The 19,467-nt window shown below is 43.7% G+C and overlaps 1 protein-coding gene across 3 annotated transcripts in view; it reads right to left on the reverse strand.

Moving 5' to 3' along the window:
• Positions 1–19,467, reverse strand: part of LOC115137569 (serine/threonine-protein kinase DCLK2-like) — a 90,746-nt gene that overhangs the window by 10,859 nt on the left and 60,420 nt on the right. For all 3 annotated transcript variants that reach the window (XM_065024904.1, XM_065024903.1, XM_065024905.1), the window contains exons 10-13: positions 18,430–18,549; positions 1,839–1,985; positions 918–1,051; positions 585–662 (exon numbers count right to left, since the gene is read on the reverse strand). In XM_065024904.1, the coding sequence (XP_064880976.1) occupies positions 585–662; positions 918–1,051; positions 1,839–1,985; positions 18,430–18,549 (479 nt within the window). The remainder of the gene's footprint in view (positions 1–584; positions 663–917; positions 1,052–1,838; positions 1,986–18,429; positions 18,550–19,467) is intronic.

Raw genomic sequence — 19,467 nt, forward strand, 5'->3', positions numbered from 1 at the left:
GTACTGTAGGTGTCTGGAGGTTAAATAACATTGTGTAGTGTACTGTAGGTGTCTGGAGGTTACATAACATTGTGTAGTGTACTGTAGGTGTCTGGAGGTTACATAACATTGTGTAGTGTACTGTAGTTGTCTGGAGGTTAAATAACATTGTGTAGTGTACTGTAGGTGTCTGGAGGTTAAATAACATTGTGTAGTGTACTGTAGGTGTCTGCAGGTTACATAACATTGTGTACTGTAGGTGTCTGGAGGTTACATAACATTGTGTAGTGTACTGTAGGTGTCTGGAGGTTAAATAACATTGTGTAGTGTACTGTAGGTGTCTGGAGGTTACATAACATTGTGTAGTGTACTGTAGGTGTCTGCAGGTTAAATAACATTGTGTAGTGTACTGTAGGTGTCTGGAGGTTAAATAACATTGTGTAGTGTACTGTAGGTGTCTGGAGGTTAAATAACATTGTGTAGTGTACTGTAGGTGTCTGGAGGTTACATAACATTGTGTAGTGTACTGTAGGTGTCTGGAGGTTAAATAACATTGTGTAGTGTACTGTAGGTGTCTGGAGGTTACATAACATTGTGTAGTGTACCTGCGGAAGGGAGGAAAGCCACACAGCAGGATGTAAGTGATGACCCCAGTTGCCCAGATATCCACCTTCAGACCATAACTGGGGGGAGAGACAGAGAAGAGATGGAGAAAGAACAGAGAGAAAGAGCAGAGGGGGAGAGAGAGAAGAGAGAAAGCAGATCAAGAAAGTCAGGGAAAGAGAGAGCAGAAAGAGAAAGAGAGCGAGCAGAGAGAGAGAAATATGAAGGAAGTGTTGTTTAACATCCGTGTGGGATTCCTCTTCAGCGGCGCTAGTCACTAGAATATCTGATACTATGGATACAGGTACAGGTTCCCTGAGTTGGCAGTAACTCACCCAGCCTCAGCGATGATCTCAGGGGCCACGTAGGTGGGGGTTCCACACACGGTGTGCAGGGGCCCCTCAACCACAGTGGCCAGACCAAAGTCCCCCAGCTTCAGAGACTTAGTGCCGTCAAGGTACTCACACACCTAAGGGGCAGACAAACAAAACATAGTTACCAACTCATGTCACCTCAATTCAAAAGGCATTGTGCATTTCATATGCAAATCTCATATGCAAGTACTTTAGCATGCCATATGAAGATCTCAAATCTCATATCCATAGTACACAGCGTTGTACGAGATCTTCAGTTTCTTGGCCATTTCTTGCATGGAATAGCCTTCATTTCTCAGAACAAGAATATACTGACAAGTTTCAGAAGAAAGTTCGTTGTTTCTGGCGATTTTGAGCCTGTAATCGAACCCACAAATGCTGATGCTCCAGATACCCAACTAGTCTAAAGGCCAGTTTTATTGCTTCTTTAATCAGAACAACAGTTTTCAGCTGTGCTAGCATAATTGCAAAAGGGTTTTCTAATGATCAATTAGCCTTTTAAAATTATAAACTTGGATTAGCGAACACAGGAGTGATGGTTGCTGATAATGGGCCCATGTAGATATTCCATAAAAAATCTGCCGTTTCCAGCTACAATAGTCATTTACAACATTAACAATGTCTACACTGTATTTCTGATCAATTTGATGTTATTTAATGGACAAAAAAATAGCTTTTCAATTCAAAAACAAGGACATTTCTAAGTGACCCCAAACTTTTGAAAGGTTGTGTATGTCTCAGCCACTCTGGTGGAATTTTGTCACAACAATTCTGACATATTGTTGTCAGGTAACTACTGTATGTCAATTCAACAACATATGATCTTACTGTGTACAGTGTAGCTGGCTTCCCCAGTCTTCAGTGTGGTCCCTCACTACTCACCAGCAGGTTCTCAGGCTTGATGTCTCTGTGTACTATGTTCATGCTGTGGAGGTACTTCAGGGCTCCAGCCAGGTTAAATACCATGACACTGGCATCTCTCTCTGTGTACTTAGTGGAGGACGTGATGGCATCAAACAGGTCACCACCCTGCAGGAAATGGACACATTAGACACATTCATGTTCAATTAAGAACTTACCTAAATGATAAGGTACCTAAAATATTAATGTTGCATGCACTGATGAAGTGCAGAATACTGCTGCAGTGGTCAGTAGTGGTTGACTAGATACTGTAGAGGTCAGTAGTGGTTGACTAGATACTGTAGAGGTCAGTAGTGGTTGACTAGATACTGTAGAGGTCAGTAGTGGTTGACTAGATACTGTAGAGGTCATTGGTGGTTGACAAGATACTGTAGAGGTCATTGGTGGTTGACAAGATACTGTAGAGGTCAGTAGTGGTTGACTAGATACTGTAGAGGTCATTGGTGGTTGACTAGATACTGTAGAGGTCAGTAGTGGTTGACTAGATACTGTAGAGGTCATTGGTGGTTGACTAGATACTGTAGAGGTCATTGGTGGTTGACTAGATACTGTAGAGGTCATTGGTGGTTGACTAGATACTGCAGAGGTCAGTAGTGGTTGACTAGATACTGTAGTGGTTAACTAGATACTGTAGAGATCAGTAGTGGTTGACTAGATACTGCAGAGGTCAGTAGTGGTTGACTAGATACTGTAGAGGTCAGTAGTGGTTGACTAGATACTGCAGAGGTCAGTAGTGGTTGACTAGATACTGCAGAGGTCAGTAGTGGTTGACTAGATACTGCAGAGGTCAGTAGTGGTTGACTAGATACTGTAGTGGTTAACTAGATACTGTAGAGATCAGTAGTGGTTGACTAGATACTGCAGAGGTCAGTAGTGGTTGACTAGATACTGTAGAGGTCAGTAGTGGTTGACTAGATACTGTAGAGGTCATTGGTGATTGACTAGATACTGTAGAGGTCAGTAGTGGTTGACTAGATACTGTAGAGGTCATTGGTGATTGACTAGACACTGTAGAGGTCAGTAGTGGTTGACTAGATACTGTAGTGGTCAGTAGTGGTTGACTAGATACTGTAGAGGTCAGTAGTGGTTGACTAGATACTGTAGAGGTCAGTAGTGGTTGACTAGATACTGTAGTGGTTAACTAGATACTGTAGAGATCAGTAGTGGTTGACTAGATACTGCAGAGGTCAGTAGTGGTTGACTAGATACTGTAGAGGTCAGTAGTGGTTGACTAGATACTGCAGAGGTCAGTAGTGGTTGACTAGATACTGTAGAGGTCAGTAGTGGTTGACTAGATACTGTAGAGGTCAGTAGTGGTTGACTAGATACTGTAGAGGTCAGTAGTGGTTGACTAGATACTGCAGAGGTCAGTAGTGGTTGACTAGATACTGTAGTGGTTGACTAGGTACTGTAGAGGTCAGTAGTGGTTTACTAGATACTGTAGAGGTCATTGGTGGTTGACTAGATACTGTAGTGGTCAGTAGTGGTTGACTAGATACTGTAGAGGTCAGTAGTGGTTGACTAGATACTGTAGAGGTCAGTAGTGGTTGACTAGATACTGTAGAGGTCATTGGTGGTTGACTAGATACTGCAGAGGTCAGTAGTGGTTGACTAGATACTGCAGAGGTCAGTAGTGGTTGACTAGATACTGTAGAGGTCAGTAGTGGTTGACTAGATACTGTAGAGGTCATTGGTGGTTGACTAGATACTGTAGTGGTCAGTAGTGGTTGACTAGATACTGTAGAGGTCAGTAGTGGTTGACTAGATACTGCAGAGGTCAGTAGTGGTTGACTAGATACTGTAGAGGTCATTGGTGGTTGACTAGATACTGTAGAGGTCAGTAGTGGTTGACTAGATACTGTAGAGGTCAATAGTGGTTGACTAGATACTGTAGAGGTCATTGGTGGTTGACTAGATACTGTAGAGGTCATTGGTGGTTGACTAGATACTGTAGTGGTCAGTAGTGGTTGACTAGATACTGTAGAGGTCAGTAGTGGTTGACTAGATACTGCAGAGGTCAGTAGTGGTTGACTAGATACTGTAGTGGTTAACTAGATACTGTAGAGATCAGTAGTGGTTGACTAGATACTGCAGAGGTCAGTAGTGGTTGACTAGATACTGCAGAGGTCAGTAGTGGTTGACTAGATACTGTAGAGGTCATTGGTGGTTGACTAGATACTGTAGTGGTCAGTAGTGGTTGACTAGATACTGCAGAGGTCAGTAGTGGTTGACTAGATACTGTAGTGGTCAGTAGTGGTTGACTAGATACTGTAGAGGTCAGTAGTGGTTGACTAGATACTGTAGAGGTCATTGGTGATTGACTAGATACTGTAGAGGTCAGTAGTGGTTGACTAGATACTGTAGAGGTCAGTAGTGGTTGACTAGATACTGCAGAGGTCAGTAGTGGTTGACTAGATACTGTAGAGGTCATTGGTGGTTGACTAGATACTGCAGAGGTCAGTAGTGGTTGACTAGATACTGTAGAGGTCATTGGTGGTTGACTAGATACTGTAGTGGTCAGTAGTGGTTGACTAGATACTGTAGAGGTCATTGGTGGTTGACTAGATACTGCAGAGGTCAGTAGTGGTTGACTAGATACTGTAGAGGTCAGTAGTGGTTGACTAGATACTGCAGAGGTCAGTAGTGGTTGACTAGATACTGTAGAGGTGTAGTGGTTGACTAGATACTGTAGAGGTCAGTAGTGGTTGACTAGATACTGTAGAGGTCAGTAGTGGTTTACTAGATACTGTAGAGGTCATTGGTGGTTGACTAGATACTGTAGTGGTCAGTAGTGGTTGACTAGATACTGTAGAGGTCAGTAGTGGTTGACTAGATACTGTAGAGGTCATTGGTGGTTGACTAGATACTGTAGTGGTCAGTAGTGGTTGACTAGATACTGTAGTGGTCAGTAGTGGTTGACTAGATACTGTAGAGGTCAGTAGTGGTTGACTAGATACTGCAGAGGTCAGTAGTGGTTGACTAGATACTGTAGTGGTTAACTAGATACTGTAGAGATCAGTAGTGGTTGACTAGATACTGCAGAGGTCAGTAGTGGTTGACTAGATACTGTAGAGGTCAGTAGTGGTTGACTAGATACTGTCAGAGGTTCACTAGTACTGTAGAGGTCATTGGTGGTTGACTAGATACTGTAGTGGTTAACTAGATACTGTAGAGATCGGTAGTGGTTGACTAGATACTGCAGAGGTCAGTAGTGGTTGACTAGATACTGTAGAGGTCAGTAGTGGTTGACTAGATACTGCAGAGGTCAGTAGTGGTTGACTAGATACTGTAGTGGTTGACTAGGTACTGTAGAGGTCAGTAGTGGTTGACTAGATACTGTAGAGGTCAGTAGTGGTTGACTAGATACTGTAGAGGTCAGTAGTGGTTGACTAGATACTGTAGAGGTCAGTAGTGGTTGACTAGATACTGCAGAGGTCAGTAGTGGTTGACTAGATACTGTAGTGGTTGACTAGGTACTGTAGAGGTCAGTAGTGGTTGACTAGATACTGTAGAGGTCAGTAGTGGTTTACTAGATACTGTAGAGGTCATTGGTGGTTGACTAGATACTGTAGTGGTCAGTAGTGGTTGACTAGATAGAGGTCAGTAGTGGTTGACTAGAGGTCAGTAGTGGTTGACTAGATACTGTAGAGGTCATTGGTGGTTGACTAGATACTGCAGAGGTCAGTAGTGGTTGACTAGATACTGCAGAGGTCAGTAGTGGTTGACTAGATACTGTAGAGGTCAGTAGTGGTTGACTAGATACTGTAGAGGTCATTGGTGGTTGACTAGATACTGTAGTGGTCAGTAGTGGTTGACTAGATACTGTAGAGGTCAGTAGTGGTTGACTAGATACTGCAGAGGTCAGTAGTGGTTGACTAGATACTGTAGAGGTCATTGGTGGTTGACTAGATACTGTAGAGGTCAGTAGTGGTTGACTAGATACTGTAGAGGTCAGTAGTGGTTGACTAGATACTGTAGAGGTCATTGGTGGTTGACTAGATACTGTAGAGGTCATTGGTGGTTGACTAGATACTGTAGTGGTCAGTAGTGGTTGACTAGATACTGTAGAGGTCAGTAGTGGTTGACTAGATACTGCAGAGGTCAGTAGTGGTTGACTAGATACTGTAGTGGTTAACTAGATACTGTAGAGATCGGTAGTGGTTGACTAGATACTGCAGAGGTCAGTAGTGGTTGACTAGATACTGTAGAGGTCAGTAGTGGTTGACTAGATACTGCAGAGGTCAGTAGTGGTTGACTAGATACTGTAGTGGTTGACTAGGTACTGTAGAGGTCAGTAGTGGTTGACTAGATACTGTAGAGGTCATTGGTGGTTGACTAGATACTGTAGTGGTCAGTAGTGGTTGACTAGATACTGCAGAGGTCAGTAGTGGTTGACTAGATACTGTAGTGGTCAGTAGTGGTTGACTAGATACTGTAGAGGTCAGTAGTGGTTGACTAGATACTGTAGAGGTCATTGGTGATTGACTAGATACTGTAGAGGTCAGTAGTGGTTGACTAGATACTGTAGAGGTCAGTAGTGGTTGACTAGATACTGCAGAGGTCAGTAGTGGTTGACTAGATACTGTAGAGGTCATTGGTGGTTGACTAGATACTGCAGAGGTCAGTAGTGGTTGACTAGATACTGTAGAGGTCATTGGTGGTTGACTAGATACTGTAGTGGTCAGTAGTGGTTGACTAGATACTGTAGAGGTCATTGGTGGTTGACTAGATACTGCAGAGGTCAGTAGTGGTTGACTAGATACTGTAGAGGTCAGTAGTGGTTGACTAGATACTGCAGAGGTCAGTAGTGGTTGACTAGATACTGTAGTGGTTGACTAGGTACTGTAGAGGTCAGTAGTGGTTGACTAGATACTGTAGAGGTCAGTAGTGGTTTACTAGATACTGTAGAGGTCATTGGTGGTTGACTAGATACTGTAGTGGTCAGTAGTGGTTGACTAGATACTGTAGAGGTCAGTAGTGGTTGACTAGATACTGTAGAGGTCATTGGTGGTTGACTAGATACTGTAGTGGTCAGTAGTGGTTGACTAGATACTGTAGTGGTCAGTAGTGGTTGACTAGATACTGTAGAGGTCAGTAGTGGTTGACTAGATACTGTAGAGGTCAGTAGTGGTTGACTAGATACTGCAGAGGTCAGTAGTGGTTGACTAGATACTGTAGTGGTTGACTAGGTACTGTAGAGGTCAGTAGTGGTTGACTAGATACTGTAGAGGTCAGTAGTGGTTGACTAGATACTGTAGAGGTCATTGGTGGTTGACTAGATACTGTAGTGGTCAGTAGTGGTTGACTAGATACTGTAGAGGTCAGTAGTGGTTGACTAGATACTGCAGAGGTCAGTAGTGGTTGACTAGATACTGTAGTGGTCAGTAGTGGTTGACTAGATACTGTAGAGGTCAGTAGTGGTTGACTAGATACTGTAGAGGTCATTGGTGATTGACTAGATACTGTAGAGGTCAGTAGTGGTTGACTAGATACTGTAGAGGTCAGTAGTGGTTGACTAGATACTGCAGAGGTCAGTAGTGGTTGACTAGATACTGCAGAGGTCAGTAGTGGTTGACTAGATACTGTAGAGGTCAGTAGTGGTTGACTAGATACTGTAGAGGTCAGTAGTGGTTGACTAGATACTGTAGTGGTCAGTAGTGGTTGACTAGATACTGTAGAGGTCATTAGTGGTTGACTAGATACTGTAGAGGTCAGTAGTGGTTGACTAGATACTGTAGAGGTCAGTAGTGGTTGACTAGATACTGTAGAGGTCAGTAGTGGTTGACTAGATACTGCAGAGGTCAGTAGTGGTTGACTAGGTACTGTAGAGGTCAGTAGTGGTTGACTAGATACTGTAGAGGTCAGTAGTGGTTTACTAGATACTGTAGAGGTCATTGGTGGTTGACTAGATACTGTAGTGGTCAGTAGTGGTTGACTAGATACTGCAGAGGTCAGTAGTGGTTGACTAGATACTGCAGAGGTCAGTAGTGGTTGACTAGATACTGTAGTGGTTAACTAGATACTGTAGAGATCAGTAGTGGTTGACTAGATACTGCAGAGGTCAGTAGTGGTTGACTAGATACTGTAGAGGTCAGTAGTGGTTGACTAGATACTGCAGAGGTCAGTAGTGGTTGACTAGATACTGTAGTGGTTGACTAGATACTGTAGAGGTCAGTAGTGGTTGACTAGATACTGTAGAGGTCATTGGTGGTTGACTAGATACTGTAGTGGTCAGTAGTGGTTGACTAGATACTGTAGAGGTCAGTAGTGGTTGACTAGATACTGCAGAGGTCAGTAGTGGTTGACTAGATACTGCAGAGGTCAGTAGTGGTTGACTAGATACTGTAGAGGTCAGTAGTGGTTGACTAGTATAGTAGTGGTTGACTAGATACTGTAGAGGTCATTGGTGGTTGACTAGATACTGCAGAGGTCAGTAGTGGTTGACTAGATACTGTAGAGGTCAGTAGTGGTTGACTAGATACTGCAGAGGTCAGTAGTGGTTGACTAGATACTGTAGTGGTTGACTAGGTACTGTAGAGGTCAGTAGTGGTTGACTAGATACTGTAGAGGTCAGTAGTGGTTTACTAGATACTGTAGAGGTCATTGGTGGTTGACTAGATACTGCAGAGGTCAGTAGTGGTTGACTAGATACTGTAGAGGTCAGTAGTGGTTGACTAGATACTGCAGAGGTCAGTAGTGGTTGACTAGATACTGTAGTGGTTGACTAGGTACTGTAGAGGTCAGTAGTGGTTGACTAGATACTGTAGAGGTCAGTAGTGGTTTACTAGATACTGTAGAGGTCATTGGTGGTTGACTAGATACTGTAGTGGTCAGTAGTGGTTGACTAGATACTGTAGAGGTCAGTAGTGGTTGACTAGATACTGTAGAGGTCATTGGTGGTTGACTAGATACTGCAGAGGTCAGTAGTGGTTGACTAGATACTGCAGAGGTCAGTAGTGGTTGACTAGATACTGTAGAGGTCATTGGTGGTTGACTAGATACTGTAGTGGTCAGTAGTGGTTGACTAGATACTGTAGAGGTCAGTAGTGGTTGACTAGATACTGCAGAGGTCAGTAGTGGTTGACTAGATACTGTAGAGGTCATTGGTGGTTGACTAGATACTGTAGAGGTCAGTAGTGGTTGACTAGATACTGTAGAGGTCAGTAGTGGTTGACTAGATACTGTAGAGGTCATTGGTGGTTGACTAGATACTGTAGAGGTCATTGGTGGTTGACTAGATACTGTAGTGGTCAGTAGTGGTTGACTAGATACTGTAGAGGTCAGTAGTGGTTGACTAGATACTGCAGAGGTCAGTAGTGGTTGACTAGATACTGTAGTGGTTAACTAGATACTGTAGAGATAGTCAGTAGTTGACTAGATACTGCAGAGGTCAGTAGTGGTTGACTAGATGACTGTAGAGGTCAGTAGTGTTGACTAGATACTGCAGAGGTCAGTAGTGGTTGACTAGATACTGTAGTGGTTGACTAGGTACTGTACTGTAGAGGTCAGGTCAGTAGTGGTTGACTAGATACTGTAGAGGTCATTGGTGGTTGACTAGATACTGTAGTGGTCAGTAGTGGTTGACTAGATACTGTAGAGGTCAGTAGTGGTTGACTAGATACTGCAGAGGTCAGTAGTGGTTGACTAGATACTGTAGTGGTCAGTAGTGGTTGACTAGATACTGTAGAGGTCAGTAGTGGTTGACTAGATACTGTAGACTCATTGGTGGTTGACTAGATACTGTAGAGGTCATTGGTGGTTGACTAGATACTGTAGTGGTCAGTAGTGGTTGACTAGATACTGTAGAGGTCAGTAGTGGTTGACTAGATACTGCAGAGGTCAGTAGTGGTTGACTAGATACTGTAGTGGTTGACTAGGTACTGTAGAGGTCAGTAGTGGTTGACTAGATACTGTCAGAGGTCAGTAGTGGTTTACTAGATACTGTAGAGGTCATACTGTAGTGGTGGTGGTTGACTAGATACTGTAGAGGTCAGTAGTGGTTGACTAGTGGTCAGTAGTGGTTGACTAGATACTGTAGTGGTCAGTAGTGGTTGACTAGATACTGTAGAGGTCAGTAGTGGTTGACTAGATACTGCAGAGGTCAGTAGTGGTTGACTAGATACTAGATACTGTAGAGGTCAGTAGTGGTCAGTACTGTGGTGGTTGACTAGATACTGTAGTGGTCAGTAGTGGTTGACTAGATACTGTAGAGGTCAGTAGTGGTTGACTAGATACTGCAGAGGTCAGTAGTGGTTGACTAGATACTGCAGAGAGGTCATTGGTGGTTGACTAGATACTGTAGAGGTCAGTAGTGGTTGACTAGATACTGTAGAGGTCAGTAGTGGTTGACTAGATACTGTAGAGGTCATTGGTGGTTGACTAGATACTGTAGAGGTCATTGGTGGTTGACTAGATACTGTAGTGGTCAGTAGTGGTTGACTAGATACTGTAGAGGTCAGTAGTGGTTGACTAGATACTGCAGAGGTCAGTAGTGGTTGACTAGATACTGTAGTGGTTGACTAGGTACTGTAGAGGTCAGTAGTGGTTGACTAGATACTGTAGAGGTCAGTAGTGGTTGACTAGATACTGTAGAGGTCAGTAGTGGTTGACTAGATACTGCAGAGGTCAGTAGTGGTTGACTAGATACTGTAGTGGTTGACTAGATACTGTAGTGGTCAGTAGTGGTTGACTAGATACTGTAGAGGTCAGTAGTGGTTGACTAGATACTGTAGAGGTCAGACTAGTGCAGAGGTCAGTAGTGGTTGACTAGATACTGTAGAGGTCATTGGTGGTTGACTAGATACTGTAGAGGTCAGTAGTGGTTGACTAGATACTGTAGAGGTCAGTAGTGGTTGACTAGATACTGTAGAGGTCAGTAGTGGTTGACTAGATACTGCAGAGGTCAGTAGTGGTTGACTAGATACTGTCAGTGGTTGACTAGATACTGTAGAGGTCAGTAGTGGTTGACTAGATACTGTAGAGGTCAGTAGTGGTTGACTAGATACTGTAGAGGTCAGTAGTGGTTGACTAGATACTAGTAGTGGTCATTGTAGTGGTTGACTAGATACTGTAGTGGTCAGTAGTGGTTGACTAGATACTGTAGAGGTCAGTAGTGGTTGACTAGATACTGTAGGTCATTGGTGGTTGACTAGATACTGTAGTGGTCAGTAGTGGTTGACTAGATACTGTAGTGGTCAGTAGTGGTTGACTAGATACTGTAGAGGTCAGTAGTGGTTGACTAGATACTGTAGAGGTCAGTAGTGGTTGACTAGATACTGCAGAGGTCAGTAGTGGTTGACTAGATACTGTAGTGGTTGACTAGGTACTGTAGAGGTCAGTAGTGGTTGACTAGATACTGTAGAGGTCAGTAGTGGTTGACTAGATACTGTAGAGGTCATTGGTGGTTGACTAGATACTGTAGTGGTCAGTAGTGGTTGACTAGATACTGTAGAGGTCAGTAGTGGTTGACTAGATAGATGCAGAGGTCAGTAGTGGTTGACTAGATACTGTAGAGGTCAGTAGTGGTTGACTAGATACTGTAGAGGTCAGTAGTGGTTGACTAGATACTGTAGAGGTCATTAGTGGTTGACTAGATACTGTAGAGGTCAGTAGTGGTTGACTAGATACTGTAGAGGTCAGTAGTGGTTACTGACTAGATACTAGCAGAGGTCAGTAGTGGTACTGACTAGATACTGTAGAGGTCATTGGTGGTTGACTAGATACTGTAGAGGTCAGTAGTGGTTGACTAGATACTGTAGAGGTCAGTAGTGGTTGACTAGATACTGTAGTGGTCAGTAGTGGTTGACTAGATACTGTAGAGGTCATTGGTGGTTGACTAGATACTGCAGAGGTCAGTAGTGGTTGACTAGATACTGTAGAGGTCAGTAGTGGTTGACTAGATACTGCAGAGGTCAGTAGTGGTTGACTAGATACTGTAGAGGTCAGTAGTGGTTGACTAGATACTGCAGAGGTCAGTAGTGGTTGACTAGATACTGTAGAGGTCATTGGTGGTTGACTAGATACTGCAGAGGTCAGTAGTGGTTGACTAGATACTGTAGAGGTCATTGGTGGTTGACTAGATACTGTAGTGGTCAGTAGTGGTTGACTAGATACTGTAGAGGTCATTGGTGGTTGACTAGATACTGCAGAGGTCAGTAGTGGTTGACTAGATACTGTAGAGGTCAGTAGTGGTTGACAGTCAGTGGTTGACTAGATACTAGAGGTCAGTAGTGGTTGACTAGATACTGTAGAGGTCAGTAGTGGTTGACTAGATACTAGAGGTCAGTAGTGGTTTACTAGATACTGTCAGTCATTGGTGGTTGACTAGATACTGTAGTGGTCAGTAGTGGTTGACTAGATACTGCAGAGGTCAGTAGTGGTTGACTAGACTACAGAGGTCAGTAGTGGTTGACTAGATACTGTAGTGGTTGACTAGATACTGTAGAGAGGTCAGTAGTGGTTGACTAGATACTGCAGAGGTCAGTAGTGGTTGACTAGATACTACAGTAGTGGTTGACTAGATACTGCAGAGGTCAGTAGTGGTTGACTAGATACTGTAGAGGTCAGTAGTGGTTGACTAGATACTGTAGAGGTCAGTAGTGGTTGACTAGATACTGTAGAGGTCATTGGTGGTTGACTAGATACTGTAGTGGTCAGTAGTGGTTGACTAGATACTGTAGAGGTCAGTAGTGGTTGACTAGATACTGTAGAGGTCAGTGGTTGACTAGATACTGCAGAGGTCAGTAGTGGTTGACTAGATACTGTAGAGGTCATTGGTGGTTGACTAGACTACTGTAGAGGTCAGTGGTTGACTAGATACTGCAGAGGTCAGTAGTGGTTGACTAGATACTGTAGAGGTCAGTAGTGGTTGACTAGATACTGCAGAGGTCAGTAGTGGTTGACTAGAGTGGTCAGTAGTGGTTGACTAGATACTGTAGAGGTCAGTAGTGGTTGACTAGATACTGTAGAGGTCAGTAGTGGTTGACTAGATACTGTAGAGGTCATTGGTGGTTGACTAGATACTGCAGAGGTCAGTAGTGGTTGACTAGTGGTTGACTAGCAGAGGTCAGTACTGGTTGACTAGGTCAGTAGTGGTTGACTAGATACTGTAGAGGTCAGTAGTGGTCTAGATACTGTAGAGGTCATTGGTGGTTGACTAGATACTGTAGTGGTCAGTAGTGGTTGACTAGATACTGTGGTTGACTAGATACTGTAGAGGTCATTGGTGGTTGACTAGATACTGTAGAGGTCAGTAGTGGTTGACTAGATACTGCAGAGGTCAGTAGTGGTTGACTAGATACAGGTCAGTGGTTGACTAGATACTGTAGAGGTCAGTAGTGGTTGACTAGATACTGTAGAGGTCAGTAGTGGTTGACTAGATACTAGAGGTCAGGTTGACTAGATACTGTAGAGGTCATTAGTGGTTGACTAGATACTGTAGAGGTCAGTAGTGGTTGACTAGATACTGTAGAGGTCATAGTGGTTGACTAGATACTGTAGTGGTCAGTAGTGGTTGACTAGATACTGTAGAGGTCAGGTTGACTAGATACTGTAGAGGTCAGTAGTGGTTGACTAGATACTGTAGAGGTCAGTGGTTGACTAGATACTGCAGAGGTCAGTAGTGGTTGACTAGATTAGAGGTCAGTAGTGGTTGACTAGATACTGCAGAGGTCAGTAGTGGTTGACTAGATACTGTAGTGGTTGACTAGGTACTGTAGAGGTCAGTAGTGGTTGACTAGATACTGTAGAGGTCATTGGTGGTTGACTAGATACTGTAGTGGTCAGTAGTGGTTGACTAGATACTGTAGAGGTCAGTAGTGGTTGACTAGATACTGCAGAGGTCAGTAGTGGTTGACTAGATACTGTAGTGGTCAGTAGTGGTTGACTAGATACTGTAGAGGTCAGTAGTGGTTGACTAGATACTGTAGAGGTCATTGGTGGTTGACTAGATACTGTAGAGGTCAGTAGTGGTTGACTAGATACTGTAGAGGTCAGTAGTGGTTGACTAGATACTGTAGAGGTCAGTAGTGGTTGACTAGATACTGTAGAGGTCATTGGTGGTTGACTAGATACTGTAGAGGTCAGTAGTGGTTGACTAGATACTGTAGAGGTCAGTAGTGGTTGACTAGATACTGTCAGTAGTGGTTGACTAGATACTCAGAGGTCATTAGTGGTTGACTAGATACTGTAGAGGTCAGTAGTGGTTGACTAGAGGTCATTGGTGGTTGACTAGATACTGTAGAGGTCAGTAGTGGTTGACTAGATACTGTAGAGTGGTCACTGTGGTGGTTGACTAGATACTGTAGAGGTCAGTAGTGGTTGACTAGATACTGTAGAGGTCAGTAGTGGTTGACTAGATACTGTAGAGAGTAGTGGTTGGTCAGTCAGTGGTTGACTAGATACTGTCAGAGTGGTTGACTAGTCAGTCAGTAGTGGTGACTGATACAGAGGTCAGAGTGGTTGACTAGATAGAGGTGACTAGATACTGTAGTGGTTGACTAGATACTGCAGAGGTCAGTAGTGGTTGACTAGATACTGTAGAGGTCAGTAGTGGTTGACTAGATACTGTAGAGGTCAGTAGTGGTTGACTAGATACTGTACTGTAGAGGTCAGTAGTGGTTGACTAGATACTGTAGAGGTCAGTAGTGGTTGACTAGATACTGTAGAGGTCAGTAGTGGTTGACTAGATACTGTAGAGGTGTACTAGATACTGTAGAGGTCATTGGTGGTTGACTAGATACTGTAGTGGTGTAGTGGTTGACTAGATACTGTAGAGGTCAGTAGTGGTTGACTAGATACTGTAGAGGTCATTGGTGATTGACTAGATACTGTAGAGGTCAGTAGTGGTTGACTAGATACTGCAGAGGTCAGTAGTGGTTGACTAGATACTGTAGAGGTCAGTAGTGGTTGACTAGATACTGTAGAGGTCATTGGTGGTTGACTAGATACTGTAGTGGTCAGTAGTGGTTGACTAGATACTGTAGAGGTCAGTAGTGGTTGACTAGATACTGCAGAGGTCAGTAGTGGTTGACTAGTCATACTAGATACTAGAGGTCAGTAGTGGTTGACTAGATACTGTAGAGGTCAGTAGTGGTTGACTAGATACTGCAGAGGTCAGTGGTTGACTAGATACTGTAGAGGTCATTGGTGGTTGACTAGATACTGTAGAGGTCATTGGTGGTTGACTAGATACTGTAGTGGTCAGTAGTGGTTGACTAGATACTGTAGAGGTCAGTAGTGGTTGACTAGATACTGCAGAGGTCAGTAGTGGTTGACTAGATACTGTAGTGGTTAACTAGATACTGTAGAGATCAGTAGTGGTTGACTAGATACTGCAGAGGTCAGTAGTGGTTGACTAGATACTGTAGAGGTCAGTAGTGGTTGACTAGATACTGCAGAGGTCAGTAGTGGTTGACTAGATACTGTAGTGGTTGACTAGGTACTGTAGAGGTCAGTAGTGGTTGACTAGATACTGTAGAGGTCATTGGTGGTTGACTAGATACTGTAGTGGTCAGTAGTGGTTGACTAGATACTGTAGAGGTCAGTAGTGGTTGATTAGATACTGTAGTGGTCAGTAGTGGTTGACTAGATACTGTAGTGGTCAGTAGTGGTTGACTAGATACTGTAGAGGTCATTGGTGGTTGACTAGATACTGTAGAGGTCATTGGTGGTTGACTAGATACTGTAGTGGTCAGTAGTGGTTGACTAGATACTGTAGAGGTCAGTAGTGGTTGACTAGATACTGCAGAGGTCAGTAGTGGTTGACTAGATACTGTAGAGGTCAGTAGTGGTTGACTAGATACTGTAGAGGTCAGTAGTGGTTGACTAGATACTGTAGTGGTCACTAGTAGTGGTTGACTAGATACTGCAGAGGTCAGTAGTGGTTGACTGACTAGATACTGCAGAGGTCAGTAGTGGTTGACTAGATACTGTAGTGGTCAGTAGTGGTTGACTAGATACTGTAGAGGTCAGTAGTGGTTGACTAGTCATACTGTAGAGGTCAGTAGTGGTTGACTAGATACTGCAGAGGTCAGTAGTGGTTGACTAGATACTGAGGTCAGTAGTGGTTGACTAGATACTGTAGAGGTCAGTAGTGGTTGACTAGATACTGTAGAGGTCAGTAGTGGTTGACTAGATACTGTAGAGGTCAGTAGTGGTTGACTAGATACTGTAGAGGTCAGTAGTGGTTGACTAGATACTGTAGAGGTCAGTAGTGGTTGACTAGATACTGTAGAGGTCAGTAGTGGTTGACTAGATACTGTAGAGGTCAGTAGTGGTTGACTAGATACTGCAGAGGTCAGTAGTGGTTGACTAGATACTGCAGAGGTCAGTAGTGGTTGACTAGATACTGTAGAGGTCAGTAGTGGTTGACTAGATACTGTAGAGGTCAGTAGTGGTTGACTAGATACTGTAGAGGTCAGTAGTGGTTGACTAGATACTGCAGAGGTCAGTAGTGGTTGACTAGATACTGCAGAGGTCAGTAGTGGTTGACTAGATACTGCAGAGGTCAGTAGTGGTTGACTAGATACTGTAGAGGTCAGTAGTGGTTGACTAGATACTGTAGAGGTCAGTAGTGGTTGACTAGATACTGTAGAGGTCAGTAGTGGTTGACTAGATACTGCAGAGGTCAGTAGTGGTTGACTAGATACTGCAGAGGTCAGTAGTGGTTGACTAGATACTGTAGAGGTCAGTAGTGGTTGACTAGATACTGTAGAGGTCAGTAGTGGTTGACTAGATACTGATCAGTAGTGGTTGAGATACTGCAGAGGTCAGTAGTGGTTGACTAGATACTGTAGAGGTCAGTAGTGGTTGACTAGATACTGCAGAGGTCAGTAGTGGTTGACTAGATACTGTAGAGGTCAGTAGTGGTTGACTAGATACTGCAGAGGTCAGTAGTGGTTGACTACTGTAGTGGTTGATACTGTAGAGGTCAGTAGTGGTTGACTAGATACTGTAGAGGTCAGTAGTGGTTTACTAGATACTGTAGGTCATTGGTGGTTGACTAGATACTGTAGTGGTCAGTAGTGGTTGACTAGGTACTGTAGAGGTCAGTAGTGGTTTGACTAGGTCATTGGTGGTTGACTAGATGCAGAGGTCAGTAGTGGTTGACTAGATACTGTAGAGGTCAGTAGTGGTTGACTAGATACTGTAGATTGGTGGTCAGTAGTGGTTGACTAGATACTGTAGAGGTCAGTAGTGGTTGACTAGATACTGTAGAGGTCAGTAGTGGTTGACTAGATACTGTAGAGGTCAGTAGTGGTTTGATACTGTAGAGGTCAGTAGTGGTTGACTAGATACTGTAGAGGTCAGTAGTGGTTGACTAGATACTGTAGAGGTCATTGGTGGTTGACTAGATACTGTAGTGGTCAGTAGTGGTTGACTAGATACTGTAGAGGTCAGTAGTGGTTGACTAGATACTGCAGAGGTCAGTAGTGGTTGACTAGATACTGTAGTGGTTAGTGGTTGACTAGATACTGTAGAGGTCAGTAGTGGTTGACTAGATACTGTAGAGGTCAGTAGTGGTTGACTAGATACTGTAGAGGTCAGTAGTGGTTTGATACTGTAGTGGTCAGAGTGGTTGACTAGATAGTAGAGGTCAGTAGTGGTTGACTAGATAGTATAACTAGATACTGTAGAGTCAGTAGTGGTTGACTAGATACTGCAGAGGTCAGTAGTGGTTGACTAGATACTGTAGAGGTCAGTAGTGGTTGACTAGATACTGTAGAGGTCAGTAGTGGTTGACTAGATACTGTAGAGGTCAGTAGTGGTTGACTAGATACTGCAGAGGTCAGTAGTGGTTGACTAGAGTGGTTGACTAGGTAGTAGAGGTCAGTAGTGGTTGACTAGATACTGTAGAGGTCAGTAGTGGTTGACTAGTGGTTACTAGATAGAGGTCATTGGTGGTTGACTAGATACTGCAGTGGTCAGTAGTGGTTGACTAGATACTGTAGAGGTCAGTAGTGGTTGACTAGATACTGTAGAGGTCATTGGTGGTTGACTAGATACTGCAGAGGTCAGTAGTGGTTGACTAGATACTGCAGAGGTCAGTAGTGGTTGACTAGATACTGTAGAGGTCAGTAGTGGTTGACTAGATACTGTAGAGGTCATTGGTGGTTGACTAGATACTGTAGTGGTCAGTAGTGGTTGACTAGATACTGTAGAGGTCAGTAGTGGTTGACTAGATACTGCAGAGGTCAGTGGTTGACTAGTCAGTCATTGGTGGTTGACTAGATACTGTAGAGGTCAGTAGTGGTTGACTAGATACTGTAGAGGTCAGTAGTGGTTGACTAGATACTGAAGAGGTCAGTAGTGGTTGACTAGATACTGTAGAGGTCAGTAGTGGTTGACTAGATACTGTAGAGGTCAGTAGTGGTTGACTAGATACTGTAGAGGTCAGTAGTGGTTGACTACATACTGCAGTGGTCAGTAGTGGTTGACTAGATACTGTAGAGGTCAGTAGTGGTTGACTAGATACTGTAGTGGTTGACTAGATACTGTAGAGGTCAGTAGTGGTTAAATAGATACTGTAGAGGTCTGTAGTGGTTGAACGTACCTTGACCAGCTCCATGACCAGGTAGAGTTCAGTGGGTGTGTCCACTTCATCTATCAGCTGGATAATGTTGGGATGTTTGACTCTCCTCAGCACTGCCACCTCATTCTCTATCAGGTGCTCCTGCACACACACACACACACACACACACACACACACACACACACACACACACACACACACACACACACACACACACACACACACACACAGAGAGTGGACAGTGGTTAGGTATTCAACCCTGCATTATTAACCCCCAGGCAGACAGACATGTATTAGTTCATTGGGTTGGTCTTTGATCCTGTTAATATGGAATCAGATTAGAGATTTATCATGTTTTATTCATGTTTTCTCTAATGTCAGCTGCTCTGACAGATACATGATATACATCACTTTGAGCTGAGAGGCTAAACCTTCATTAGATAGTTAAGAGACCAGAGCAATCAATAGTTATTTATTTAGAGTGTCCTCTTGTCTGAGAGAACAGTCTCTCTGTTGATACATGGTACTGGGACTGTCAGCAACACTGTCTGAGAGAACAGTCTCTCTGTTGATACATGGTACTGGGACTGTCAGCAACACTGTCTGAGAGAACAGTCTCTCTGTTGATACATGGTACTGGGACTGTCAGCAACACTGTCTGAGAGAACAGTCTCTGTTGATACATGGTACTGGGACTGTCAGCAACACTGTCTGAGAGAACAGTCTCTCTGTTGATACATGGTACTGGGACTGTCAGCACCACTGTCTGAGAGAACAGTCTCTGTTGATACATGGTACTGGGACTGTCAGAAACACTGTCTGAGAGAACAGTCTCTCTGTTGATACATGGTACTGGGACTGTCAGCAACACTGTCTGAGAGAACAGTCTCTGTTGATACATGGTACTGGGACTGTCAGCAACACTGTCTGAGAGAACAGTCTCTCTGTTGATACATGGTACTGGGACTGTCAGAAACACTGTCTGAGAGAACAGTCTCTCTGTTGATACATGGTACTGGGACTGTCAGAAACACTGTCTGAGAGAACAGTCTCTCTGTT

The sequence above is a fragment of the Oncorhynchus nerka genome, linkage group LG11 (genome assembly GCF_034236695.1).
Source record: "Oncorhynchus nerka isolate Pitt River linkage group LG11, Oner_Uvic_2.0, whole genome shotgun sequence".
Taxonomy (NCBI): domain Eukaryota; kingdom Metazoa; phylum Chordata; class Actinopteri; order Salmoniformes; family Salmonidae; genus Oncorhynchus; species Oncorhynchus nerka.